Consider the following 18,958-nt stretch of genomic DNA (forward strand, 5'->3'; position numbering starts at 1 on the left):
GAACTACTTACAAGCTACAAACACGTGAAATAAAAAAAATTAATTTAACTCCTAACTGCCTTTTTCATTTTCATTAAAGTCGAGTCGACGCTTTTGCAAGTCGAAATCTGGGACTCGTGTAAACAGGAAGTGTGGAAACCAAGATAAATAAATTCAAAAATAAAAGCTTTTTTTTTTTTTTTTTTTTTGCGCATATAACAGTAAATGCGGCTCGAGGAAAAAGGCCGAAGGCTCCTGCACGCTTAATCTAAAATGACTTTTGATTGGATGGATCGGTGTCCTCACCGACTTGTAGCTGCTGTGTCTCTGCATGTCGTCGGCATGTTCGCTCTCTCCTCATCCTGCCGCTGCCTTCACTGTCTCTGGAAAAAAAAAACACAAAAAAACTAAACGGCCTCCCGGCAACACCGCTCAGTTTCCGAAAGCACGTTCAGGTGACGACAGCGAGAGTGACGGAGCCGACGTCTGATTCTGTGGTTTCGGACTGAATAAAAGAAAATCCTCCACGGAGCAGCAGATCGATTGGAAAACGGTTTTTTTTTTTTTTTTTTTTGGGGGGGGGGGGGGGGGGTATTTTCTTGGTTTGATACCGAGGCCAGAATAAGCAGAAGTTAAAAATTGAATTAAAAGAATATCGACTTATTTTCTTCTTAAATCTGATATTTTTTCCTACGGCGCTTTTGTATTGAGATTTTTTAATTTTTTAATTTTAAACTGCGGACTTTGTATTCGCTTTTTGAATGACGACTTCAATCAAAAAGCTTTAACTGATCGATAAAACGTTAAACGGGATAAGTTAACATCGGGTGTGGACCCGCACCGTTCCCGCGCAACAGGAACAGTCTCCGAACTGGTTTTATTGGTTATTTTTCCTGAAATATTCAGAATTATTTTCCTTTTTTTTTTTTTTTTTTTCCATATGTTTTCTGTTCAGTAGTTTTTCCTGCCGTCAGTCAGCCACAGACTCGGACCCAAAGCTTCTCATTCTGCCCAAACCGACATCAGACGCCCCTCATCTCCCCTTCTTCCTCTTCTTTCTTTTGTTTTTGTTTTTATTTCTCCATCACCCCTCCTCCTCCTCCTCTTCCTCCTCCTCCTCCTCCTCCTCCTCCTCTTCCTCCTCCTCCTCAGCAGTCTCTCAATGACAAGCGTAAAAAGAACCTCTTTTCCCGAAAGTTTCCGTTCTACAAGAGCAAAGAGGCGAGCGAGCTGGAGACCAGCGACGTCGACCGTAAGTACCGGCGCGGCGGGGTCGGGTCGGGTCGGGTCAGGACGGGGCGGGTCGGGTCGGGACGGGGCGGGGCGGGGCGGGGCGGGCGGTGTGGAAGACAACTGGTCAGCGACAGGAGGAGAGATCAGTTGGTGGCGGCGTGCTGCGCTGGTTGTCACGGCAACAGGGCCTGGCGTAGACCCCAATTTGAATTAAAAGCTTTTTTTTTTTTTTTTCAAACTGATATTTCTTTCTGAAAAAACAAAACATCTCAGCTGTTTGTTTGGACTTGAAACACTCGGACGGATGGAGTCCCTCCTCTTCCTCATACTCATCCTCTTCCTCCTCCTTCTCCTCCTCCACGGAGCCAAAATGGCCGCCCTGCTGCCCGGCTGCGTTCCCTCTGCTCTCTCTCTCTGTCTGTCGCTGTAACTCAGTAACTTTTGTGTTCTTGTGGTTGTTTTTTTTGTTTTTTTTTATTATTTCTCTCCTCGTCGTTCACTCGGCTCTGCTGACCGCAGGACAACAACGACGACATGCTTTCCAAAGGCCACAGTAAGTGTCCCACCCACCCATCCAACCTCCTCCCTCCCCCCCTTCCTCAAAACTCCCATCAGCCTCTTGGTTCTCCACCAGGTTCCTCCTGACAGCTACAGCCAAATGAACGCCTAAAGAAATAAACATTAAAGCCTGTCTGAGGTGTGTTGAAGCTCGTTTACAGTTAAACCTTAATTTGATCAAATTATAAACGTGATGATTTTTTTTCTTTCAGCTTAGTATCTCAAAATTCTGATTTAAAAAAGTGATCATTTGAATTTAGTCTTAAAATTTAATGAAAATTGTCTAAATCAGTGTTTTTTTGGGAAGATAAACTTCTGTATTTTTAAATGAAGATGTAACAGCTTCAGCAAATTGAATTTAAAGACCTACTTTTCTTTAGTCCAATTTTAATGATTTTTTTTTCTTTTGAAGATGAGCGTTTTGGGGAAATGTTTAGCTCCTCAGATTTCACAGCAGCTTTCAAAAACATGAATAAACTGAGCAATTAAGAAATGAGATATAACGGCAGAACAAGACATCAAAAAATGCAACTAAACATCCTCTTCAAATCTTTATTTAATTTTAGAGAAATTAAATGATAAAAAGCGTTTCAGAAGTTAAAATGAGTTCTTAAGATATTTCCATGTACTTAAATATACAAATGGCGTTTTAAAGGACGACATCATCTCTGATTACTTGGATAACATTAAATTAAACGAACAAACCAAAGAAAAGGAGCCAGATGTAAAAAAAAAAACTCAGCTTTTTTGAACAAAAGCAGACTCTCAAAATCTGTGATTTTAAAAAACAAACAAAAAAATCACTTTTACAGCAAAGAAAAATAATTTTTGATCACAATAATTTAAAATAAATAACCTCCTGGAGGAGACTGATTTCAGCTGAAGTTGGTTCCTGGTGGATGCAACCTCTAAGCCCCGCCCCCTCCTCCTTCCTCCCTCCCTCCTCTTCCTCCTCACAGAGCTTTGGGGATCCTTCAGACCAGAGTTCTTCACCTCTTCACATCTCATGATGATTTATTTATTTATTTTTTTTACGTTTTCCTTCTGCTGTTTTTCTGTTCGGCCCGTCGCGGCTCTCCTGCAGGATTCAGCCGGAAACTCGTCTGAATTTACAGGATAATAAAACATTTTGACGTTGGAGGTCAGAAAACACATGAAATAAGTTCAGTTTGATTTGTGAGCTTCGACACATATTTCTGTATAAAAAAAAACAACAACAAAAAACACCTGCTGATAGAAATAAAAGAAAAACCAGGGAACCAGAGCAGCTTGAAAGTCTTTTTTTACTGTTTAATTTGCTTTTTGAAGGAACGTTTGTGTTTATTTTTCGCTGTGATGCTGGACGATAAAATCAATATTCACATTTTATTGACTGAATGATTGAAAAGTAACAGAATTTTTTTTTTTTTTTTATTTTTACGTAAGACGATCAATGATTCATCAAAGTTGTTATTGATTGATTTTGATGTGATAATTAACGACAGGTTTTATATATTTCAGCCATCGGGATTAATATGATGTTACGGATGTGATTTCATCGTTCTCGCAGACACGCAGCCGAGTGTTTAAAATATGAACTTCAAGATAACACTGATTTCATTTTTTGGGTTTGAAGTCAGGAAGGCGGGTTTTGAAACTTTTGTTTTGAAAGGTTTTGGAAAGTTTGGGATTTTGAAAAACGACCCTTTGAGTCCTCGTCTGTGCTGATTTGTTTATTCTGAGCTGTTTTTTTTTGTTTTTTTTTCCACTTGAAATTGAAAATGTCCCGAGAGAGAAAAAGGTTTTTGTGTTCGCCCTCATTGATCCGCCGCTGTCGGGACGCAAAGCATTATGGGAAAGCGAAGCTCTGTGCTGACCCGGTGTTGTTTTTTTGTTGTTGTTGTTGTTGTGATTCCAGAACACGTGACCTCTAACGCCAGCGATAGTGAGAGTAGCTACCGTAAGTCTCCGCCTGCTCCGCTCGAATGACTCACAGGAAACACTTAACGATCGGCGCGACCTCCGACCTCCGACCGAACCCGCTAACTCCTAGCACAGACAGCTGATTGGCCGATAACAGCATGACCTCACACACACACACACACACACACACACACACCTTTACCTCCCTGCTAACGCTGCTGAACGCCGCCTGACAGCATGAGCGTCTGTCCGGCGTCTGTTTCCACTGAAGCTGCTGCATGAGACTCTGGATGAGATGTTTGAGGGCAGTTTATAATGAGTGTTATTTATTTTTAAAGAAAACAACACAATATTCTGTTTACAAGAAAAATTTGTTTAAAGTAGAAATAAGCTGCAGAAGTAACTGGAAGTTTTCTGACACTACAAAAATAACATTTGACCTGAAAACTAGTTTTTTTTTTTAAAGACTGAAATTTAACGAACAAATATCAGTAAAAAACATCAAAAGTTCAGCTAAAGACGCTGGAAACTATCATTAGTCTTTAAAATCGGTTTGAGTTCATCCTTTTGTAAGTAGTGAACCTAAAAGACGGCAAACACAGAAATCTTAAATTAAGGACAAAAATCCAGAATATCTTTGAATTCGTTTGTTTAAACACATTTGCAAACAAAAACCTGAAAGATTTAAATTCTCTAAATATAAGTTGGAAGCTTTGTCCTCATTAAAGGTCCCATATTTTATTAAAATCAGAATTGCATTTTCTTTTTTTGAGCACAAAGCGTCAAATCCACAGAGAAATGAGCGCAGCCTGTAATCAGCGACCGTGTTGTTTCGACCTCTAAGTTTGTGATGTCACAAACTCACTGTGATGTCATGCAATTTTTTTTTTTTTTTTATCCTAAAATCACAAAAATATCCTCCTGTGGAAGCGAAACTGCAAATAAAACAGGAAAAGTTAAAAAAAAAGTTGGACCTTTAAATACTTCACAATCAACATTTTTACTTTTCAAACTCTTTTCACTGCAAGAAAATGAAATAAAGTCAGAATATCTTAATTCAGGAGGATGACATCTTAAGTTTATCAAAGATAAATAATAAATAATCTTGTGAAACTGTTTTTTATTAAATCCACCAGTCAGACAGACGGAGATTGAAAACAAATTCATCTGAAAACTGAGATGTGAGACTGGAGACTTTAAAAAGTGATCAATTGAAACCTTCAAATCCGTAAGTTCGACAGATAAACCAGAACAGGACCGACGTGATGTTTTAGCTGCACGTCGGAGGTTCGTCCCGACTCTTAAAAGAAACTTGACTTTTTTATTTTTTATTTTTTTTTCGAGGACCTGCTAAAACCTCCGAATATCAGTTTGTGGTGTTGAACTCATTTCAGACATAAATTAATCTGTCTCGTCTCATCCCTCACGCTGCCTCCTCCTCCTCCTCCTCCTCCTCTTCCTCCTCAGCCTTCATCCTTCCCTTCAGTTAAACTCCCGTTAGAGCTGCTGACTGTTGAACTCATCGTCGTTTGTGTGGTTGTTTTTTTTTCCAGGCGGGCAGGAAGACTACGTTCTGTCGTACGAACCCGTCGCTCAGCAGGAAGGTGAGACCGAACGACCTCGGAGACAAAACGTCTCTCCTGCCTTCATTTATCTGTTTTAAAATAGGAAACGGGCCGAATGCTCACCGTAGATTGAAATTTGACTGTAAATATTGACGGTAACTCAACCGGTCACACTTGTCACACTTCCTGTCCGTGTGGCGCTGACGTGTTTCTCCCCGACAGTGAACTACACCCGTCCCGTCATCATCCTCGGCCCCATGAAGGACCGGATCAACGACGACCTCATCTCAGAGTTCCCCGACAAATTTGGATCCTGCGTCCCACGTAAGTCAGAAAAGAACCACTGATCCCGCCTTTTAACTCTGACCCCGCCTCCTCTTTGTAACACTGACCCCGCCTCTTCTTAACTGTGACCCCGCCTCCTTTTCTTAACACTGACCCCGCCTCCTCTTCTTAACACTGTCTCTGCCTCTTTTTATCTCTGTCCCTGACTGCTCCTCTTAACACTGACCCCGCCTCCTCTTAACACTGACCCCACCTCTTGTTAACACTGACCCCGCCTCCTCTTCTTAACACTGACCCCGCCTCCTCTTAACACTAAACCCGCCTCTTCTTCTTAATTGTGACCCCGCCTCCTCTTCTTAACACTGTCTCTGCCTCTTTTTATCTCTGTCCCTGACTCCTCCTCTTAACACTGACCCCCACCTCCTTTTCTTAACACTGACCCCGCCTCCTCTTCTTAACACTGTCTCTGCCTCTTTTTATCTCTGCCCCTGACTCCTCCTCTTAACACTGACCCCCCCTCCTCTTTCTAAACACTGACCCCGCCTCCTCTTTCTTAACACTGGCCCCGCCTCCTCGTCTTAACTTTCTCTCCGCCTCCTCTCGCAGATACGACCCGGCCGAAGCGCGACTACGAGGTGGACGGCAGAGATTATCACTTCGTGGTTTCCCGGGAGCAGATGGAGAAAGACATCCAGGACCACAAGTTCATCGAGGCGGGGCAGTACAACAACCACCTGTACGGAACCAGCGTCCAGTCGGTCCGAGAGGTGGCCGAGAAGGTACCGACAGCCGGCCGCTCCGGAAGCTGCTCTCAGATCAGCCTCCACACATTCTCCCCAGAATACATTTTGTTTTGCGGTTTGCGGATAAAAAGATGGAGAAACGAGAAGGGAAGGAATTTGTCAAATCTCAGTACCAATCAGATTTGATATGTTTTGAATAATACAATTTTAACCGTATTTTCCCTGTAAAATATGCTGAAATTGTTAAGTTATTCGAGGAAGCATTCAGATTTAAATCAAATCTCAAAACTCTGAATAGAAGCTGAACATTTGACGTAAGTTTGGAGTTACTAAAGTTACATTTACTTTTTGTAGGTTTTAACTTCTTTCCTTCGGCCGTTTGGCAAACAGAGCGAAAGTAATGCTCATGAATATGATAAATATTTGACAGGTTGGCATTTTCATAGTTTAAAGTTTTATATTAATTTATGAAAAATGTAAGACCCTAAAATGTCCTTCAGTCTATCTTAAACGATTCTGCACACGCTATTGAGATCTGTTCGGTTTTCTTTCAAATCTTTGTGATTTCCATTTTGTAAAAGTCTTGAATGTAACATCCCTGAAACTGCAGTCCAACGATCTCTTTACAACATCAGTCTTGGATTTAAATATAGATTCATTTTTGCAGGTTTTTTTTATGGGAGCTGACACAGAAATTACAGCATAAACAAGTTGTTGTTGTTGTTGTTGTTTTCTCCTTCAGGGTAAACACTGTATCCTGGACGTGTCGGGGAACGCCATCAAGAGGCTCCAGCTGGCCGTTCTTCATCCCATCGCCATCTTCATCAAACCCAAATCTGTGGAGAACATCATGTGAGTGTGAAGCAGAACCGTCGTCGAGAAAAAAAACGCCCCGTCGGCAGATTTACTTTTTTTCTCGTCGGTGAAACGTGACCGTGGCCGTTTATTTATTTATTTATTTTTTGGTCTTCCCGCAGGGAGATGAACAAACGTCTGACGGAGGAGCAGGGCAGGAAAACCTTCGACAGAGCCACCAAGCTGGAGCAGGAGTTCACCGAGCATTTCACAGGTGAGGCGGACGACTCGTTTACCTTTTAACCAGCTGATCGTAAACAACAAATTCTCCACAACGTCTCTCGGTTGTTTCTGGGTTCTTGTTTGTTTTTGTTTTTTTAGGGGTAACGGTTGAATAATACCAAGTTTATGGAGAAATCCCAGTCTTGTGGTCACAAATTCAAACTATCTCTGTGATATTTTCTGGAGCTTCATGTTCAATATTACAAACTTTAATATATAGACTGCAACGCTTACGTCTCTTTTATGACAAATTGTTTTTCTAACGGGTTCTTTGTTTTCAGAAAATGAAAAAAAAAATATATATATCAGAGCTAAAACATTGTCTTTAAAAATGAATCTTTATTTATTAGTTTGAAAAAATATTTTTTTATTATTCTTTTCCTGCGATAAATTGCAAATTTTTTAATGTTTTTTTTATTTTTTAAATCACTTAAAATTCCATAATTCTCTGAAACGTTCTGCTGCTTTTTTTTTTTTTTTTTTTTTTTTTAATCTCGGGAATTTTAACCGGTGTCCACCAGGGGGCGACGCGGAGCAGAATAGCGCAGCGTGAACGGAAACCGTGGCGCCGCTCGAGGTCGTGACGACGACCTTTCGGTCTCTAAACATATTGAAAACGAAACGGGAGGAAATGGAGCGTTTTAATCGGGGGGGGGGGGGGGGCGGATTGATCGGAGAGTTTGTGGCGTCGCCGCTCACTCTGCCGTGTGTGTGTTTTGTTTGTGTGTCCAGCCATCGTTCAGGGCGACACGCTGGAGGAGATCTACGAGCAGGTGAAGCAGATCATCGAGGAGCAGTCGGGTCCGTTCATCTGGGTTCAGTCCAAGGAGAAGTTATGAAGATCAGAACACTCGTGTCTGCTCCATCGCTCTCCTCCTCCTCCTCCTCCTCCTCCTCCTCCTTCTTAGGTTCACTTTGTTTCTTTTTTTTTTTTTTTTTTAAAGAAGAGTCGACCTGCGGACGGCGCCCCCCCCCCCTACCTCCTCCCCTCCTCATCCTCACCCCCTCCCTCCCCCTCCTCCCCTCGGCGACGCAGACCCGAGTGTTTTCTTTCGACTCCATCCGTTGGGTTTCCTGACCAGCAGAGTAAAGCACACAGGAAGTTGGATGACATCACACTCGACACGGTACAGCTCCTCGATGTTTAAGTGGAGGAGAAACTCGGAGGAGGAGGCGAAGAGGACGTCGTGAAAGTGATGAGAAGAAAAACGTACGAAGCAGATATTATCTCTCTTTTTTTTCTGGGTTTTTTTTATTTTGTATTTTCGTTTGTGGGTTTTTTTGTCCCTTTTTTTTGTCTTGTAAGGTAAGCAGGCGGACGGAGTTTCAGTCTCAGGCAGCGTCTGTCGGTTCGGAGGAAGCGGAGACACAAAAAGCAAAACTTTGCACGTTTGAGCTTTAACAGCATGTCGGTTACTCCCCGTTTATTTCCCATCAGCCCCTTCACCTCGGCGTCTGATGTCACGGCTTGTCTCTTCTGTTCTGCACTCGTTTCATCATTTTTCCCTTTTTATTTTTTTATTTGTTTTTACTTGATTCACATTAAGATTTGGTTGCTGCTCACTGCTGCTGGATGTTTGTCAGGACGCTGCAGGGTTCCTGCTCTGCTGCTAGAGGGCGCCGTGCAGCTGCATACGGAAATCTGGTTCTAAAATTGAAGGCAAATATCAAACTGTTTTAATTCATTCATTTTAATTTAGAAAAAAAGAGACAGATGAGTGATAACTGTCTCTTTTCAGGTAATGAATTATGATTTTAGTGATCACATTTTAAACATTTAGCTTCTCTCCTTATTAAGCAGTGATCGACGTGGATCAGTAAGTTGGATTATTCTACTTACGCTGCAAAGAAACTGCATTCAAATCGTTTCTGACTAAACTGTCCACACAAACTTTTTTTTTTTTTTTTTTAAACAAGTGAAAAAGTCCGACAGTGCAGAGAAAATATTTCCATTGTTTCCACTTTATTTTTAAACAAAAGTGAAGGAAAGAATGAAATGTTATTTTTAGAAAATACCACAAATAAAATAAAAGATAGAAGAAAGAAAAAGAAAAATACTATCTCAATTAAAATCACAAATATTTTACGAAGAATTATTGTTATACTCTCATATTTAAAAATCATCTCTAAATGAGAAAAATATTTTATTACCAGAAAATTATCTCATTATCATGGAAAATCTTTAAACTACAGAACTACTTCAAAAATAAAACCTTCTCATAATTGCAGGATCTATATCTCATTAAGAATAAAATAAGTAAGACAAAATATCTCAGTTCCATAAAAACTTAAAATAATTTTTTATAGTTTCACAAAAATTCTCTATTTTATTTACAAAAGAAATCTGATAAATTTACACATTTTTTTTATTACAAGAAATAATCACAGGATTTATTATACTTGAAAAAAAATTATTATAAAAATCCTTATTATTAAACAAAAGTTACAATCTAAAGAAAGTTGTGATCAAACTCAGTGAGGAGAAACTTATTTTATTACCAGTAAATGATTATTATTATTAAAGATATACCTTAAAATGACGATTTAAGTTTTCAGAGTTACAATAAATTTCTCACAATTACACAAAAATTCTTACAAGTTAATTTACAAAATTTATAGTGTCAAGAAAATCTAATCAGAAGAATTTTAAATAATTATTTTATTACAAGAAAATTATTTTATTACGAATACATTATGTCATAAGAGGAAGGAAAGTATTTTAGTCATTATCAGAAAATGATCTCAATTATTTTAAAAAGTACCTCAAGTACAAGAGAACTCTTAAGTTACAAGAACTTATGAGATGATGTCATAAAACATTTTAATATATTCAAATATTTTCGCTGCACTTTCAGATTTTCTCATCAGTTTAATAAAGTTAGCAGATTTTTTTTTTACAGTGTAATTCACCCATTGATTTAAAAATAAATAAATAAAATACATCTTTAAATGTAAAATTTTTGGTGGAAGAAAATTTCTCGTCACGATTTTTTTAAAGCCTTTTTAAATAAATAAATAAAACTTGTCTTGAGTTCTCTGGAGTCGTACGGAGCGGCGCCCTCTGACGCGAGTTTGAACCCCGGCGGTCGTCATGTCGACGTCCGTCAGCGTCGTCAGTGTCTTACCACGAAAACGATGTCGATCATGTGATTCGCGTGGCTGAGCCTGGAGACGAGCTGCCACCTCCAGGTGTCCACAGGTGTCCACAGGTGTCCACAGGTGTGTCCGAAACTCGTAGACGATTCTTGTACAATGAGATTTTGACAGATATTTAACCCCTCGGTAAACTGCCTATTTTGTTATAATAAAAGTCTATATTGAACTTTACTTAAGCACTACTACTACGGGAATTATTTTCTTTGCATTGTTAATCATATATGAATAGAAAAGTATAAAGATATTTGAATATGAATATATATTTTTTTTCTTTTTCTTTGATCACCACCTCCTCTGTCTTTTAATTTTCTTTTTTAAGCATAATAAAAATTAACAAGAAAACAACAAGTGGTGCACGCCTCTTTATCTGGTGGTGTTGGAGTCCGATCGTCTCCTGGTTGGTTTATTAGTTGATTTATTGATTAGTTACGTAGTTTTTAGTCATTTTGAGAATGAAAATGTCAAAATATCTTCTGTTTGAAGTTTCTCAGCTGCGACGATCCAATTGTTGTTTTTGACAAAAGACAACGAAATGTTTTGGGGTTTTCGGGCACATTTCACAAAATCAATTAATAGAGAAAATGATTCGCCGATTGATCGATAATATGAAAATAACGTAAAAATGTTTTCCAGCTGTTAAGATTGATTCAGCTGATTCAGGTGGAGAACCAGCAATGATGTCAATATTGAGGTGCTCCAAATGACATTTGACCCACTGTGACCCCGCTGTGATTTTATATATATAAATATATATATATACATATATATATATACAAATATATATATATATACATATATATACACACAAATATATACATATACACACACATATATATATATATACATATACACACACAAATATATATATACACAAATATATATATATACATATATATATATATACACACAAATATATAGTAAAGTGTGCTGTCCAAACATTCGTAAAAAAGTCATCCTATAATGAGGAGGTGGAGTGATATTTCTACTGGTGAGCAATGCGTGCAGTACGTGTCTAAATGTACTGTGGACCAATCAGATCTCTGGGTTGAAAATACTTGTTGTATATGTGATATAAAAGTCATGTTGTCAGAAACAGCACAAAAAAGTAACACTTCTTTAATGTTGTCCAAAATGTAAAAAAAAAAAAAAGTCAAAATGTGAAAACCAGTCCCTAACCCGAACTAAACTAGGGTCATGGTCAGGAGGGACTTTAACAGGAACCCACTCGATGTTTAACGTCACCTATTCAGGATTTTGTTTTATTAATGTTCAAATGACGGACAAAAAACTTTTTGACGATAAAATATTCTCCTTTAAATTCCTTGATATTTCTCAGGGTCATAGTCGAGATTCTCCTGAACGGGAATCCAGTCAAAGTTTTTCACCAGCTATTACGGATTATTTCTAATGAATATTTTAAATTCATGTAAGTTAATTTATATAGGCAATAAAGGCAGCTAAAGTCATACTATAGCAGGTCGTCTGAAAAGTGATAAAGAAGTCATTCTATAAAGTGGATATTGGTCAAAGTCAGCTGAGATGTTGATTTTATTGCCTCTATATTTTATTGACGTGCTCGTTCTCCTTCTGTTACCAACGCCCTCAGATGTACGGTGAATCGGGAGGGGAAATTAAAGCTTAAAACCTTTTTCACTGTAAATTCGAAACAAACAATAAAACCTGAAACTGAAAATCCACAAATAATCAAGACGTGTTTGGACTAAAAAAAAAATATCCTCAAATGTTGACATCTTTCACTTTCTTGTTTTTCAGTTCAAAACTCTGAATTTCAGTTTAATATGATGAAATAATATTTATAAAAATCTGATCCACCGGGTTTACATTCGTTTAAAAAAATTACTGCAGCTAAAAAAACAACAACATGAAATCACTTTTACCCTCTTTGCGTCCGACACGACAGAAATCAAACCGCAGTCATCATTTTTCAAGCAAATTTTATTCTCAACGTGGGACAGCAGACAGGTGTGACCTTTGACCCTGATCCTCCAGGAGTCTGTTCAGTAGATCAGCAACAGGACGAGGACGAGGAGGAATAAATTAAAACCTAAAACAATCCATCAGGTAAAAAAAAAAAATAACAACAACCAAAAACTCCACTCTAAAAAAATAAAAGAGAAAATGAAAAGAAACGTGAGCTTCAGCCTCAACGACAAAAACCAGAAGCTTCAAATAAAAACCTTAAAAAAGTCGATTAAAAACGTTTTAGTTTCTGTTTTTTGGTTTGTTTCTTCCTCGCTGTGCTTCTATGACGCTGCACACACTTACACACACACTTACACACTCTCACACACACACACACACACACACACACACACACACACACACACACACTCTCTGTACACTGAACAGGTCAAACTTCAGTATTTACACTCGTTTATAGATTCTCCATCTTTAAATCTGGATGAATAAATCCTGCCCCCCCCCCCCCCCCCACCCCCACCCCCACTCCTCCCGACGGGCCAATCAGCAGCTGCTGTTCTTGAACTCGCCGTTCTCAGTGATGGACAGTTTGGTGGGGTTGCTTGGCGACAGGCCGTTGCGGAGGTTCGGCGCGCTGTACCGCTCCTTCACCTGCGTCAGCGCCAACATCAGCCGCGAGTTCGCCGCGTCCAGAGACCCGATCCGCTTCTCCTGATTGGATAGAGACAAGAGGGGGGGGGGAGGGGGGGGCAGGAAGTCAGATCGGCAGGTACGAAGCAAAAAAACAAAAAAAATATATAAAAAAATAAAGAGTTTTGTGACGATCAGACTGTCGGGTTAAAACCAACACTGCGAGATTCAGTTTCCTCGTGAGGTTATCGAACAGCAAAAACAATCCTTTAAATCAGAGTTAACTTTCTCGACAGCACATTTCATAGAAACACTGAAAAATGCTTCAAAAAAAAATACTGCAGGAAAAAGAAGATTAACAAATAGAATATAACTCGATTGAAAAAAGAAAGAGAAACCAAAAAAAAAAAAAAAAGGGGATTTCAAAACCAAGTATAAAAAGTTAACCCTTAATTTACCCCTGAAAACACCTGAAATCAGTTTTTGGAAGACTTCGATTTAAAACTTAATTCCTGGAGGAGGAAATGACAGAAATGAAACATTTTACTTTTCCAGCTTCCTGGTGTAAAGATTGATTATTAATAACATTAACATCCATTTTAAGAGAAAGAAAATTGACACTTTACAAGTGGATCAAAATACTTGATTATAATGTTGTTGTTGTTTTTTTGGGCGTTTTAATGGTTTTCAATAGATTAGAAGGTTTTATAGGATTAATGTCACATTTACAGGATTTATTTAATGGAAGGAAATAAATGACCAACCAGCAAAAAAAAAAAGAAAAGATAGAAATTGATGGATCAGTTAATTAAGAGAATTTTACCAACAAATTTAAAGTGTTTTTACAGTTCAGTGATTTTGGTTTATTCTCATCCAGACTCCATTCAGCGGCTTTGACCTGCAGATTTACACGATTCAACATGAAAAACCCTGAAAGTTTTGGTAAGATTAAGGATTAATTAAGAAATAAAGACCCTTTTTTTAAATTTTTTCTAAAGGTTTAAATTCATCAACGGCTTTCAACTTATTTTATTGGATTCTGAACTTCCCTTAAAAAAACAAAAACAACAACAACAACAACCCTTAATCACATTTTAAACAAACAGTTTCAGAGAAGCGGTGACGTGGTTTTGACCCGACAGCAGTGAGGAGTGAAAAAAAAAAAAAAAAAACGTCCACAGGAAGTTGGGAGGGTGGCAGCCAAAGGTGTAAACAACAGCCCAAAAAATAAAACCAACAACAACAACAACAACAACCTACACCCAGCAAAATAAAAAATGAAAAAGTGAAGCTGTCGACGGTGCTGCGAAGTTTAGCAGGAAGTCTGAACCGTCCAACGTCGTCTCCTCTGACTCTAAAACCTCCTGACACCTCGTTTTATTTTGAAAAGAGAGCGAACTGGAAGCTCTGGTGGTTTGGAGGGGGGAGGGGGGGGGGGGTGTGTGTGTGTGGTGGGGGGAGAGGGGGGGGGGGGGGTCTGCAGCCAAAACGGAAATAAAAAAACCAGCTCGGGACCGCAACACGCCGACACACCTGCAAGTTCCTTTAAACGAACGTCTCCATGGTTACGTCGACCGGGTCCGAGCGCGTCTACGTTTTCTGACCGAGACTTTGACGGCGGGACACTTCTTGGAATTTGAAAAGGAGACGTGAGAGTCGTAACGGACTTTTTAAACTCCCGACGCGGATCTTCAGGGGAAAACCTGACGATGGAACGTCGAAGGAACTAATAGATGAGATCATAAAAGAGCAGGACGTCCCGCTTCCTCTTGACTTTCCCCTGAAGAGCCGAATCGGACGCAGATTAAAAAAAGGCATTAAAATCAAAGCGTCTCCACTGTCGTCTCTGCTGAAGGACACCGTGGACACACGGTCTGTCCACTAGAGGGCGCCGACGGGTTGAGTTTTAACAGACCTGGATCACACGAGTTTGAATTTAAAAGTCCTTCCTGAGAAAAGAAATCTCTTCATTCCTAAAAAAAAATAAATAAATAAAAATAAACAACTTCCGGCTGCGTCTGCTCTCTGATTGGCCGGAGGAACAGGAACAGGAACAGGAACAGGCGTGAGGCGTGTCGTCGACGGCGATTTTTTTTCCCCCCCCTTTTTCCTTTCTATGAATAAATCAAATAAAACAGCGGTGGAGGTGGAGGTGGAGGTGGAGGTGGAAGAGGCAGAGGGGGGCGGGGCTACACTCTACTTGCCTGATTGGTTTATTTCACGTCCGTTACTGACCTGAAATCAGTGAAGAGACGATGAGAAGCTGCTTTCAAAAAAAAATAATAATAAATAAAGCTGCCGACTTTCAGGACCGACGTTCAAAACGTTACAGAACTTCTTCTTTTTTTTTTTCTGATGTTTTTTTCTGATGTTTTTTTTGTTTGTTTTTGTTTAAAAACTTGAAACAAACACGAGTTTCTTTCCCGTTTTCTGGTTTTCTACTTCGGGAGACGACGACGAGTTGACAGCTGTGACGTCACCGTCTGTACCTGAGCGTCGATGATCTTCTGCTTGGCTTCGATCACCGCCTGCATCTCGGCGTGGTCCCGCTTCAGCTCCTCCTCCACCGCCATCAGCCTGCCGAGCACACACACACACACACACACACACACACACACACACACACACACACACACACACACACACACACACACACACACACACACACACACACACACACACACGATTGTCAACTCCCTCGCCTTTCCCTCTTTTCGCCCGTCCCGTGCGGTTTCTGATTCCACCTGCAGATGATGCTCTTCATCTGGCCGTCCTTCTCCTCCTGCTGCCTCCTCAGTCGCTCCTCGCTGTCCTCCAGACGGTTTTTGTACTCGAGCAGCAGCTTCTGCATCTGCTGCTCCTGAGCCAGCAGCCGCCGCTCGTACTCCTCCAGGCGGCGGCCGGACACCCGCAGGCGCTCCTTCAGCCGGGAGATCTCCAGCTCGTACTGGGAGGGAGGGGGGAGGGAGGAGGGAGGAGGAGGAGGTAAATTACGTAGAAACGTGGGATTCGTTTGTGTACTTTGAAACCCGGATGTTTGTCTCGGTCGGTTCTCTACCTTCTCGGTGTTCCTGGCCTCCTCTCGGCTCTTCTCTCCTCCGCCCCCCGCCGCCGCCGCCGCCGCCGCCGCCTCCTCCTCCTCCTCCTCCTCGTACTGGCCGTTGTTGAGGACCCAGGCGGCCGTCCTCTCCACCGGCGACATCGCCACCGCCTCCACCGGGGACGCCACCTGCACACAGCAGCATCATCACATCATCACAAACGACTCACCCAGAAGACAGAAGCAGCTTCGGCAAAAAAAACAAACCAAAGGAGGAGGACGTCTGCAGTACCTGCGGCGGCGGCTTGGCGGCGCTCCTCGGGGGCGGAGCGGCGTTCTCCCCGGAGCAGCTGGACTGCTGGCGGTTGGCCGGGCCGGCGGCGGCGGCGGGCGGCGGCTCGGTGTTGGCGCTGCTGCTGCTGCGTAGCGAGGCGCTCTGCGGGAGGGAGCGCGGCGTCCTGGCCCCGCCCCCTCCCCGGCTCTGCTGCTCCACCTTGACGATGTGGGCGGTGCCGGCCGTGGTGCTCTGACGCGGGACGGCGACCGCCGTGGCGGCGCCGGGCGGGAGGTCGGGCGGCGCGTGGCGGCGCGGCGCCGAGCCCTCGTCGCCCGCCGCGCTCCGCCCGCCGCCCGCCTCGTCCAGGCTGCCGTTGGACGGCACGCGACCTTTGACCCCCACCTGGCTGCCGAAGTCGTCGGAGTTGCTGTGGCTGTTGTGGGAGCTCTCGGTGCTCAGGTTCTCGGAGCTGGAGTCCTGCCGCAGCGAGTGGGCGGAGCGCGTGGACAGGCTGTGGGCGGGGTTACTCAGCTGGTAGACGGGGTTCTGGAAGGACAGCGGCTGCAGGCTGCGCTGCTGGCTGAGCGACGGGTGCAGCGGCCGCCTCACCTGCGGGGCGCTCTGCGGCTGGCCGTCTCTGGGCGGGGCTTTGATCTGATGCGGCGCCGGCTGGGGCGTCAGCGGGTTGGAGTGGGGGTAGATCGTCGGCGGCGGCGGCGGCGGGCCGGGTCCGACGGAGGCCTGGGAGCCCGCCCGGCCGAGGCGGGGCGGGGCCTCGTGGTGCTGCGGGGGCCCCGGGGGGCCGTGCGGGATCTGAGCGTCCTGCAGGTCCACCAGAGAGACGCTGCGGCCGTTGGGCAGCGGGCCGTCCCGCTCCTCCTGGTCGGAGAAGCTGCCGTGGGCCGAGGGATGACGATGAGCCAGCAGGGGGCGCTGCCCTCGACCGTAACCCTCCACCGGGTCGCCGACCGGGGACTGCAGGCTGCGCACGTCGCTGCGGCTGCAGGAAGTGACACGCGCACGTTAGAGTCGGTGTTTCAGTAAAATGAACAGAAGAAACTTAAAACAAAACAGAAGTGCTGTCTTCTTTGAAGCAGACGGAGGAACAGGAAGTAGATGTAACACGGCAACGACGTTTCCTTTAAACATTTTTATTTGTTATCGTCCGTCTGTCGGCGGGTCGTCGGCCAACACGTCTGTTAATGTTGTCGAGGTTTGATCACGAAGTTTAAAAACAACAACAACCCAACACCGGTTCTCCGAGCTGATTGGTCACCTGTCGGCCGGGTCCTCGAAGATCCGCTGTAACCCCGACGACAGGCTGCCGCTGATGTTGTGGGCGGAGCTGTGGTCCTGGAAGCGCCTCAGCTGCTGCTGGACGGGCGTCGGCGTGGACAGGCAGCGGGAGATATCTCCCAGAATCCTCGGCAGCGGGCCCAGCTTCGCTACGGTGGCCTGCAGGAAGGAATTTTCACCCTGTGGGTCGCCGTGTGTGTGTGTGTGTGTGTGTGTGTGCGTGTGTGTGTGTGTGTGTGTGTGTGTGTGTGTGTGTGTGTGTGTGTGTGTGTGTGTGTGTGTGTGTGTGTGTGTGTGTGTGTGTGTGTGTGTGTGTGTGCGGTTTGAATGGAAGCACCAGGATGCGGTGGTGGTGGGAAAGCAAAAACCAACATGGTGGCAACAGACAGGAAGTGAACAGAAGGGAGGGGGGAGGAGGGGGGGGAGAGGAGGAACAAAAACCATGAGGGAAACTTAATGGAAACAAAAAATAAAGTCGAACAACATGCTTCTACTGAACAGAACCACATCGAACACGGCAGAGTCATGCTGAGATCGAGCTCCGACGGGGGGAGGGAGGGAGGGGGGGGAGGGGGTGGAGAGGGCAGGCAGATGGGTGGAGGAGGTGGGTGGGGTGGTGAGTTCAGGCCATGCCGTGATGTTCAGCCACGCAGCGTTAGTGTGGTTAAATGAACTGAGGTGACCTGTGTTACATCATCCAGTGTTTACATTACACACACACACACACACACACACACACACACACACACACACACACACACACACACACACACACACACACACACGCACGCGCGCACGCACCGAACGACGACCGATCACCTGATCAATAACCCACTCACTCAGACGCTCCTCCAGACGTTGGGTTAACGAGGAGCAGTTAAAGTGTTTTATCGGTTTTCTTAATCTCTGATCGATACGTCGTTAACCCGACGCCGCGCGGGCGTGAGGTCACTTCCTGTTCGGTGAGCCGGACGCAACACCGGCGAGAGGAAATGTAGATTAAATGTAAAGATTGATTTTTTTATTTTTTTCCCTCGCTCCGACCCTTTTTTTTATCCTGCGGGAGGCGCCGAAGAAGAAAGTTCGACAGGAAGTTTCTTCTCATCAATTCAGACTGAAGCTGAACTCGTGCGATACTTCAGAGCTCCTCGCGTTTTATTTTTGCTTCATTTGACGTTGAGACCTTTTAGTTTGTTACTAAAGTTACTAAACTAACATCGTGTTGGTTTCACTTCGCTGCTCTACACTGCGAACAATCTTCACGTAAATACACAAG

General features: G+C 43.2%; 2 protein-coding genes across 33 annotated transcripts in view; one reads left to right on the top strand and one right to left on the bottom strand.

Annotated features, from left to right (window-relative positions):
- LOC138635402 (disks large homolog 1-like) overlaps positions 1–10,669 on the top strand; it is a 94,046-nt gene extending 83,377 nt beyond the window's left edge. For 15 of the 26 annotated variants that reach the window (XM_069722836.1, XM_069722843.1, XM_069722838.1 and 12 more), the window contains 8 exons: positions 1,132–1,231; positions 3,668–3,709; positions 5,226–5,276; positions 5,460–5,561; positions 6,129–6,301; positions 7,008–7,117; positions 7,243–7,334; positions 8,075–10,669. In XM_069722836.1, the coding sequence (XP_069578937.1) occupies positions 1,132–1,231; positions 3,668–3,709; positions 5,226–5,276; positions 5,460–5,561; positions 6,129–6,301; positions 7,008–7,117; positions 7,243–7,334; positions 8,075–8,181 (777 nt within the window). In that variant the 3' untranslated portion in view covers positions 8,182–10,669. Of the gene's footprint in view, positions 1–1,131; positions 1,232–1,731; positions 1,766–3,649; positions 3,710–5,225; positions 5,277–5,459; positions 5,562–6,128; positions 6,302–7,007; positions 7,118–7,242; positions 7,335–8,074 lie in introns of all 26 variants that reach the window. The other 11 variants (XM_069722837.1, XM_069722844.1, XM_069722851.1 and 8 more) reach the window with 4 other exon arrangements.
- A 2,289-nt stretch (positions 10,670–12,958) lies between these two features.
- Positions 12,959–18,958, bottom strand: part of rasal2 (RAS protein activator like 2) — a 61,375-nt gene continuing 55,375 nt past the window's right edge. For 5 of the 7 annotated variants that reach the window (XM_069722831.1, XM_069722828.1, XM_069722833.1 and 2 more), the window contains 6 exons: positions 17,663–17,862; positions 16,402–17,386; positions 16,128–16,298; positions 15,814–16,016; positions 15,559–15,646; positions 12,959–13,150 (listed from right to left, as the gene is read on the bottom strand). In XM_069722831.1, the coding sequence (XP_069578932.1) occupies positions 12,983–13,150; positions 15,559–15,646; positions 15,814–16,016; positions 16,128–16,298; positions 16,402–17,386; positions 17,663–17,862 (1,815 nt within the window). In that variant the 3' untranslated portion in view covers positions 12,959–12,982. Of the gene's footprint in view, positions 13,151–14,575; positions 15,305–15,558; positions 15,647–15,813; positions 16,017–16,127; positions 16,299–16,401; positions 17,387–17,662; positions 17,863–18,958 lie in introns of those variants that run through there. The other 2 variants (XM_069722829.1, XM_069722830.1) reach the window with 2 other exon arrangements.

Source organism: Brachyistius frenatus, unplaced genomic scaffold, assembly GCF_029030835.1.
Source record: "Brachyistius frenatus isolate BFR_SWC_R1_liver_20210118 unplaced genomic scaffold, ASM2903083v1 Contig_306, whole genome shotgun sequence".
Classification (NCBI taxonomy): Eukaryota; Metazoa; Chordata; class Actinopteri; family Embiotocidae; genus Brachyistius; species Brachyistius frenatus.